General features: G+C 45.4%; 1 protein-coding gene and 3 non-coding genes across 4 annotated transcripts; all 4 read right to left on the bottom strand.

Annotated features, from left to right (window-relative positions):
• Nucleotides 1-2,251: 2,251 nt before the first annotated feature.
• Nucleotides 2,252-9,371, bottom strand: HSPA8 (heat shock protein family A (Hsp70) member 8). The gene is made up of 9 exons (XM_024196662.2): nt 9,287-9,371; nt 7,722-7,931; nt 6,667-6,872; nt 6,367-6,519; nt 5,697-6,252; nt 5,084-5,286; nt 4,346-4,544; nt 3,659-3,891; nt 2,252-2,687 (listed from the first exon to the last, which is right to left on the bottom strand). Exons 2-9 carry the CDS (start codon nt 7,924-7,926, stop codon nt 2,502-2,504), a joined length of 1,941 nt encoding a protein of 646 aa, XP_024052430.1. The 5' UTR covers nt 7,927-7,931; nt 9,287-9,371; the 3' UTR covers nt 2,252-2,501.
• Nucleotides 3,281-3,378, bottom strand: LOC112104385. The gene has a single exon (XR_002907906.1). It is a non-coding gene; the product is annotated as a small nucleolar RNA SNORD14 (small nucleolar RNA).
• Nucleotides 4,690-4,786, bottom strand: LOC112104386. The gene has a single exon (XR_002907907.1). It is a non-coding gene; the product is annotated as a small nucleolar RNA SNORD14 (small nucleolar RNA).
• On the bottom strand, nt 5,357-5,447 carry LOC112104387. Its single transcript, XR_002907908.1, has one exon. It is a non-coding gene; the product is annotated as a small nucleolar RNA SNORD14 (small nucleolar RNA).

Here is a 9,371-nt window from a genome sequence, read left to right as displayed (position 1 = left end):
TTCAAATTCCAGTTGGCACCATTATTAAACTAGGCAGCCTACAAAGCCAACCTTTAGCCATTTATTTTTCTGTTCTGCTATATGGAAACACTTCCCTCCCTGCTGTGGTCTCACTTACTCCTTTATGAAAAGGAGTTGGGTGCTTTACAGAGTTATTTTAAGTAAAGAAAATCTCTGTGCCTAATGACCTAACAACTTCAATCCTTAGCAACAAAACCTCTCCCAGGCAGAAGCATCAATGGAAAACCAGGAATAAGCAAGGACTTGTAAATCCCAAGAGCACCAATGGGCACTCACAAAGCAGGACTTGCAGAGATTAAGTTAGAATGGGGAGGGTCCAGTCCAGTTTGAACTTTGAGCAAAAGATCTTGCTGCCCTGTTTTGCTAATTTCCCTATCAGCTGACACTGAGAATGGGCATCACTGCCCTTAGTGCCACGTGCTGTTAACTGGTTGGAGGAACTACTGAGACCAGGTCTGCACTGAAAAATGTAAGTCAATCCAGTTGTACAATCCTTGGGGTGCAAAAAGTCCATACCTGAACCACACAGCTAAGCCAGCCTCAATCCTGTCATAGACGGTGCTACGGTGAAGGAAGAATTTTATCACCTTAACTACCACCCTCCACTTCTTGGGGAGGTAGGTAGACTACAGCAATGCCTTCTGTAGCTGTAGTGTGGCTACATATAGCAGTCTAAGTAGAGATGGAGCTTTAGACCGGTATCCTTCAGTGTGCTGTCTCTACCCCACTATTTCATCTTTAATGGCTGCAACCTGAAGACACAACTAAGCTAATTTGATTCTGTATTGTGGGGAGCTAGTCATACCCATTTAGTCTAGCTGTGGAAAAAGTTTGGCTGAAGCCATGCATAGATGCTCTCCTTCAGGCTACTTTGTACATGGTTTAAGTTTCAGCAAGATCAGGCCACTTTGATTCCAACACCATCTACACAGTGCTTTAATGCAATTATCCATGTTAACTTTAGCAAGCAGCCCAGGCTTCTAAGCATCCCCATGTAGACAAGCCCTGCTAGAGTGAAGTTCCAGAGCCATATAAACAAATTCACTCTTCTGGGTGTAGTTGCATCTCTGCATCCACATAAAGTGAGGGATATTTGTACTGTACAGTAAATATAGTGTTACCTGGGAGTTTGCACTTGTGCTCACCCCATTTTAGAGTTCATATGGGCTTCCTGGCACGGTACAGGACACATTCACTAAACTCCTCAGTTTCCTACTTAGTGGGTAGGATAAGGGAAGTCCCTTTCATAGGAAATTGGGAATCTACTTTATATATAGTTTTTGCTTTGCCTTTGGCCTAGTAACAGCATTAAGGGAAGCTATCAGCTTTAATAAATATGCAGTGTCACAAAGATGATAACTGAACTCTTAGCCAAAGGTGCCAACTAATGGTTTCAATTACAGAGGAGGTAAGTTGCAGCATACAAGTGTGCATTTGATTGAATAGCTATCCAAAGAGGCTTCTTTAAAGCAAAAAGGGGTTTGGTATGACTGCTTTATAGCCTCTGATGGAAAAAGCAACACTCCCAACCCAGGCAGTTTGGCAAATTACTAATTTTACAGTAATACTTGCTCACTTTGAAATGTCTCTTACCTGTCACTTTTTCTGCCCATGCTAATTATTTGTATCCCTTTGAGGTGTGGTAAAATTACCTAAGAGTCTGAAGACACCTTGTGTGTAATTTTGGTGCCTGTTAAGGAGATGCCTGACCTATAACTGCAAACAAGTTTGATGAGTTATCAAAACAGTGCTTGCTTTAGCTTTTTGGCAGAATAGAGGAATAGTCACTAGCCAGCTGCTATGCCTAGTCAGTTTGCTTTCCAGAAGTTTATTGTGGAGTAAATATTAACAGCCATTTTCCTCTTGCATCAGCCTACATATCTGAAGTCATCATTCAGGTCTGCCAACCCTCAGTGGCATGAAGTCCCATCTTCACTCCTTTTTTCTAAGATGATGCAGAGAACCTGAAGAGCTGAATCTCATGCTCAAAGCATAGTCAAACAGACCAAAATGTTAAGGGGCCAGAACACTGATAATCTGTAATAAACCACGTAGACTGTTAAGTTTTGCCAAGATCAAGCATTAAAGGAATTTGCTGCTTATGTTTTTTACATGAGTGGCTTTGTTTTTCAGTTCTAGTTAATTGATTAAAGAAAAGCAAACTTATAGTTTATAAGGAATTGAGTAAATGTAAAGCAAGTGGGATGAATCAAGAACAAGAGCCTTTTGATGCCAATTAAATAAGTTTTATTCCTTAGGACATGAATTGCATTTGCACTTGTTTACAGTACTGATAAAGTGCAATGGTGTTCACCTTCCCGTCCCTGTGCACATGTTCAAGTATTTAGAATGCCTAAAATGCCCAGAAACAATTTATACAGCAGCTCAAATATGGAATTTTTTTAGACTGCCACTGCACCCAGCCTTGAGTCCTTCAATTCTAAGAAATAGCCAGCTGTGGAATGCTGCTTCCAGTGCATTTAATCCACTTCCTCAATGGTTGGTCCAGATGAGGCCCCTCCAGATGGGGCAGCTCCACCACCAGGGAATCCACCAGGCATACCACCAGGCATCCCTCCTGCACTCTGGTACAGCTTGGTGATGATGGGGTTGCAAACCTTCTCCAGCTCCTTCTGTTGATGTTCAAACTCTTCTTTCTCAGCAGTCTGGAACATAGAGAACAGTTTGTACACTTGCTGCAAGTGTGCCCCTGGAAAGCCAGCTCAAGAACCAACCTACTGTTTATAACTTTCCCCAGGTACCTTGGGTCAGGGTTAAGATGGCACCTTAAGACAGTGTACTTAAAGCAAACCCCATGCAGGGGGAGACTTGCACTATTATAGTCAATCTCTGCTTTCCTGGGTAACAAGGATGGGTGTGGGAGAGTAGTATGCTAAGCTAGGCATTTGACAAGCTACAAAGAGGAATTTGTAATCTAAAACTAGGTGTAAATACAGACAGACAAAAATTAAGCAGAAGGAAAGCTATAGGTTAACAGAAACCACTACTAAAGAGCTTGAGACTTATGTAATCTACTACGTTAATATCCTACAGGAAAGTCAAAGAGACACTGTCAGAATAGTTTTGGCAAAGAATTGCTGGTTATTTACCAGTGCAAGAAGCGCACTCAGGAAGGAAAATATTCTTTTAGCGGAGTTGGTAACTAGAGTGATCTGACATGGTATCTTTAAATGGGAGGGAGACCTCTTGTAGCACCAGGAAAAATACATTAAGGCAGTCTTTTAGAAAGATGTTATGGTCGCTCAGACATCCAAGGAAGGTACTTTCAGCCAACACAAGTCTTTCGACTTCTGGTGGAAACTACGAATGGCTTTGGAGTCATTTTCATCATAGCGACCATTAGCTACCTCCTGCCACCCAATCTAGACCAATAGCTACAGCCTCCCCATAGAAACTAGGAACCCACCTTGGATTTTGGTACTGCTGCCTTCTGTAGGCCATTACAACACAAAGAGACACTAGGTTAAGATTACAATGGCAGGAGACTTGCCCATTTGTTGCTGCACACTGATGGTGCGCTCATTTTCAGGTTAAATGAGTCAGGAATCTTTGTTGGAGCTTTTAATTCCAATTTTTGGATGATAAAATTCCTCATGGAGCTATATTTTAAACATACCTGATTCTTGTCCAGCCAGTTGATTATTTCATTGCATTTGTCCAGGATTTTCTGTTTGTCCTCATCACTGATCTTGCCCTGGAGCTTCTCATCTTCAACAGTGGCCTTCATATTGAAAGCATAGGATTCTAGAGAATTCTTGGAAGACACCTTATCACGCTGTTTCTCATCTTCTGCTTTGTATTTCTCTGCTTCCTGGACCATGCGTTCAATATCTTCCTTGCTTAAGCGACCTGGAAGATATGGTAAGTCAGTTGGATGACATTTGTTTGTAGGCCACATTACTATAAGAAATTTTGTACTCATGGAGTGAGATTTTTAGGCTTCAAACTATCAATCCATGGTTTTTTGGTGTGTACAGTATGTAGAACAAAGAACAGTCCAATGTTGCATCAGAATTTAATGCCCGCATAATTTGCAACATTGTTTTAACATTCCCTATCAGCACAAATTGGTGACCAGGCAGCCGCTTTAGCATAGGGCACACCCCAGCTAGGTGGTAGTTATGGGAAAGGAGCTGGAATTGGTGGTTCCAGTACCACTAGAGCAGTAAGATTGGACTTTCATTCTATGAATCAATGGTATATGCACCCACCCACTTCAGGAGACATTATGCAGTCCTACAACTACTGCAGCCACCTTAGGCCCCCCCCCCCCCCCCCCCCCCCAGGACTATGCACTGCTTACCTTTGTCATTGGTAATTGTGATCTTGTTCTCCTTGCCAGTGCTCTTGTCCACAGCAGACACATTAAGGATGCCATTGGCATCAATATCAAATGTTACTTCAATCTGAGGTACACCCCTTGGAGCTGGAGGGATGCCAGTCAGCTCAAACTTGCCCAGCAAGTTGTTGTCTTTTGTCATGGCTCTCTCCCCTTCGTAGACCTGGCGTTGGGGGGAACAAACAAGGGCCAACAAGAGCAGCGTAAACATTTTGCTATATGAAGTTTAATCTGTTACTTGCAAACTAGTGTTTTCAACTTTATAAGGATCCTAAGGATCAGGAAGTCAAGTGAAGTATGTGTTATGGTCGCTCAGACATCCAAGGAAGGTACTTTGAGCCAACATGGGTCTTTCAACCTCTGGTGGAAACTACGAATGATTTTGGAACGTTTTCATCATAGCGGCCATAAGTTACTCCTTCACAAAAATCAACTCTCAAACAGGGAAAAAATTCTTCAAACCCACCATGTCTTGATAATCTACTCACTGATATTGAACTGCTTGCTAAATCAGCAGATCAACTTCCATTATAAGCACAGTACTAACTTACAAGAGGAGTTGGAAGTTTAAACTAGAGGTTCTCAGTACCTAAAACTGATGACGAGGTTACTCTGGTTTTGCTGCAGTACAGAGGCAGTCAATGTGATGAGTAGCAGCCCCTTAACCATCTGAAGAACGATTACTCCAATTCAGATACATACCTGAATAAGTACACCAGGCTGGTTGTCCGAGTAAGTGGTGAATGTTTGAGTCTGCTTGGTGGGGATTGTAGTGTTTCGCTTGATCAGGACTGTCATGACACCTCCAGCTGTTTCAATACCAAGAGATAGGGGCGTGACATCCAACAGCAGCAGGTCTTGTACATTCTCAGACTTGTCCCCAGACAAGATGGCAGCCTGAACAGCTGAAAAGAAAGAAGTGGTGTCAAGACACTGCAAAAAAATACTATCACTGGAAAATTGAGGTGTCTTAACTCGCTCAGACATCCAAGGAAGGTTTTAGCCATCATCAGTCAACTTCTGGTGGAAACTACGAATGGCTTTGGAACCAAATTCATCAACGCAAGTAAACTGGAAAGATGCTATCCCACAGGATTTAAGAAATGCACTTAGTGAATACTGTGCATAAGTGATTGTCATTGATGTTATTGTGATCCACAGGTCACCAACATTTAAGTGTAAGCTTGGGAGACAATCGCTTACTAGCCATAGCTTGAGTGCTGTGTTAGTCTTTTGCAGGCTTTACATATACCCATACCTAGGGTCAAAACCCAGCATTACAAGCCAAAAAAAGTTATTGGGGGGAATGAGTTACCTGCACCATAAGCCACAGCTTCATCAGGATTGATGCTCTTGTTCAGCTCTTTGCCATTGAAGAAATCCTGCAGCAGTTTCTGAATCTTGGGGATTCGGGTAGACCCACCAACCAGTACAATATCATGGATCTGTGATTTGTCTAGTTTGGCATCCCGCAGGGCCTTCTCCACGGGATCCAGAGTGCCACGGAACAGATCAGCATTTAACTCTTCAAAACGAGCTCTGGTAATTGAGGTGTAAAAATCAATGCCCTCATAGAGAGAGTCAATCTCAATACTGGCCTGAGTGCTAGAGGAGAGGGTACGCTTTGCACGTTCACAAGCCGTGCGGAGACGGCGAACTGCTCTCTTGTTCTCCGTAATATCCTTCTTGTGCTTACGCTTGAATTCGGCAATGAAATGGTTGACCATACGGTTATCAAAGTCCTCCCCACCCAAGTGGGTATCACCTGCAGTTGACTTTACTTCAAAGATGCCATCCTCAATAGTGAGGATTGAAACATCAAAAGTGCCACCACCAAGGTCAAAGATAAGGACATTCCTTTCAGCTCCAACCTGGAAGGAATAGAGAGCATTTTCTGTTATGGATGTGTTGCATCTCACTAGTATTGAGCCGACTAGGAACAATCTACTACGCTGTTTAGCTGTGCTACATTACAGCTTGCTCACCTTCTTGTCCAAACCATAAGCAATAGCAGCAGCTGTTGGTTCATTGATGATCCGGAGCACATTGAGACCTGCAATGGTTCCAGCATCTTTTGTGGCCTGGCGCTGGGAGTCATTGAAGTAGGCTGGTACCGTGACCACAGCATTAGTAACAGTCTATGGGCAGGAGAAAAGAGTCACAATCAGCTGAGACCTTCATCTACATGGTATATGAACACAAAATCAAGATCAAGCTATGTTTGAGACTATTAACCCCTTAAATTCTAGGAGAGCTGAGCTACTGTGTTAACTCTCAAGTCTCACCTTCCCAAGGTATGCTTCTGCAATCTCCTTCATCTTGGTCAATACCATGGAAGATATTTCCTCTGGGTAGAAGCTTTTGGTCTCTCCTTTGTACTCAACCTGGACTTTTGGCCTGCCAGCATCATTCACCACAGTGAAAGGCCAATGTTTCATGTCCGACTGGACAACAGCATCATCAAATCTACGACCAATCAGCCGCTTTGCATCTGAAAAGAGTTAGCTATTGTCAGTAATAATTCTAATTCATCATTCTACAAAAGCATACGGAGATTAAACACAGGACATAAGTGAAGTGTTAAAAATTCAAATGAGGCAACTCCCACAATAACTCCCCTCCCTGAATAGCTAGGGCTTTTGGTTAATGGAATTATCGAGACTGATTCCTGCCATGGTATGAGCAGATTTAAGCCCTCCTATCTACTAGTATCAGGACAAGGGCAAAAGTCTCCGCTTTAGGGGTAAATGGAGGTTGCATGATTTAGAGCAATAGTTTTCAACCTTAGGATGTGCAGACACCCCCCCCCCCCCCCCGGGAAATATTGGACAGTCTGCAGATTACTGGTTGAAAAACAACTGATTTAGAGCCTTAACCTGTATACTAGTTAAAATGGAACAGTTGAACTCAATGAAAGCTGAAACACAATAAGCTTAATATAATTAACTGGGATCATTTAGGACTACGAATGGAACTGGAGTCTAAATAACTTATGCCCATGCCAATTTGAGCACCAACCTACAGCACAGGATGTGCTGTTAAGGGGGGGGGGGGGAGAAGAAAGCATTTGTTCCTTCTTTCTTTCCTCTCATTCCCAGAATTTGTTCACTGAAAGCAAACAGGCACTGCTGCCTAAAATTATGCTAACATGGAAACAATGGAGATGTGAGGCCTCTAGCTTCTTCCATCTACATCCAAATTAGAGATCCCAATTCGGGATGAGGCTATACCACCTAACAAGCTGAAGAACTATACAGTTTATACTAACCAAGCAACAATACAGCAACTCTATTCGTTTAATATTCTAGTCCCCGTTTTAAAGTCTCATGTCTTTTCTTACCAAAGACTGTGTTAGTAGGATTCATTGCAACTTGGTTCTTTGCAGCATCGCCAATCAGCCTTTCTGTATCTGTGAAGGCAACGTAACTCGGCGTGGTCCTGTTACCCTGATCATTGGCAATGATTTCCACCTTGCCATGTTGGAAGACACCAACACAGGAATATGTGGTGCCAAGATCAATTCCAACTGCTGGTCCCTTAGACATTTTGCCTGTAAATGAGAAGCTTGTTTACTACACATGCAAACACTTCAGTTTGTTAGCCCATGTTTAACAAAAACTCCTAAAAACAGGTATAAGACAAAAGTTAACAGAACCAGTTTTCCTTTTAGAAAAAATAAAATTAGCAACATTTAAACTTCTTAGTAGCTCATGCTTCTATTCGCTTACCTGCGAAGTATCAATAATTAATGTGGAGTTGAGACTCACAGATTAGCTACTAGAACAAAGGTGCACACGATGCACAGGATACCATGTGGCCTCAGAGTGGGAGAAAAAACCCCACACAAAAAAACCCCAGTTTACCTGAAGAGATAAACTCCCTTACAATTTAGTAGCTAAATGACTCATGAAGTCTACATTTACTGCTAAACCTTAAGGTCACATGGCCTTTTAGTCGGGTGGACAAAGCCACAGTCCATGACTAGGGTACAGGATCCTGTATTACGTATTGGAATCTGAGCTATTTGGCCAACAAAAGCCGACGGGCCGGAAAAACGTGGCTGCAATTTAATCCCGCTCTGCAGTGGAAATGTCCCGGCATGCGGGGTGGGAGTGGGGGGGCTGCTCATTCCGGCCACGTGGGTGAAGGCGGCGCACGTTGCCTGCTGGGACGCGAAATCTCCATACTGCACCACAGCAGCCTTCTCCGAGCCAGGCGGCCAGGCCACGGGGAAACGCAGCCGGGAATCAAGGCGGGCGGAGGTAGAGTGGGGGGGGGGTCTGAAAGACCCCAGCATGCATCGCTTCACGCAGCCCACGTGCGGGCCAGCCCCTCGGACTACATGCCCCAGCATGCCCCGCCGCACCACGTGGCAGGCAGGCCGGGAACTCTAGCGCCTGCGCTCTCGCCAGCCCCTGCGGAACCAGCCGCTGGGGCGGTGTCACATGGACAGTTCCCCCCACCGCCTCCCGGAACCGGCGGGCGCGGCGCTGGGCACGTGGGACGGGCAAAGTCTTACGCCGGCCGGAAGCCGCAGGCAGTCTCCCCTCTACCCCCAATGAGCCGAGCGGCGCGGCCTAATTCACTCCCCGCCGCTAGCCGGGCACGGGGAACGACTCTCCGCGGCTATGCGCCCGCCCCCCCCCGGGGGGGGGTCCTGGGCCGCGAGCGCCAACCGGCTGAGGAGAAGCTTCGGGCCCCACTTCCCTCCCCCCACCCTGAAAACAACGAACCGGGTGGAAACGAGGCCGCGATCCCCCTCCCCCCCACGCCGAGAGCCCGGCCGGGCTACGGGTCCCGCCGCCCCCGCTCCAAAAGCGGCGAGCCCGGCCTGGCTGAGGCCGTTCCCGTCCTCCTCCCCGCCCCCCATTCCCGGCTAACCGCGAGACCAGGCCCCATTCGTACCTGTTCAGCGCGAGGCGGCTTAGGGCGAGGGGGGAAATGGCGATGTTGGAGCTGCAGTGCTGAATGAGACCGGCTACCGGCCCCC

This window comes from Terrapene carolina, unplaced genomic scaffold, assembly GCF_002925995.2.
Source record: "Terrapene carolina triunguis isolate 2854851 unplaced genomic scaffold, T_m_triunguis-2.0 Scaffold374, whole genome shotgun sequence".
In the NCBI taxonomy this organism is placed as follows: Eukaryota; Metazoa; Chordata; order Testudines; family Emydidae; genus Terrapene; species Terrapene triunguis.
This window is presented reverse-complemented; position numbering and strand designations above follow the sequence as displayed.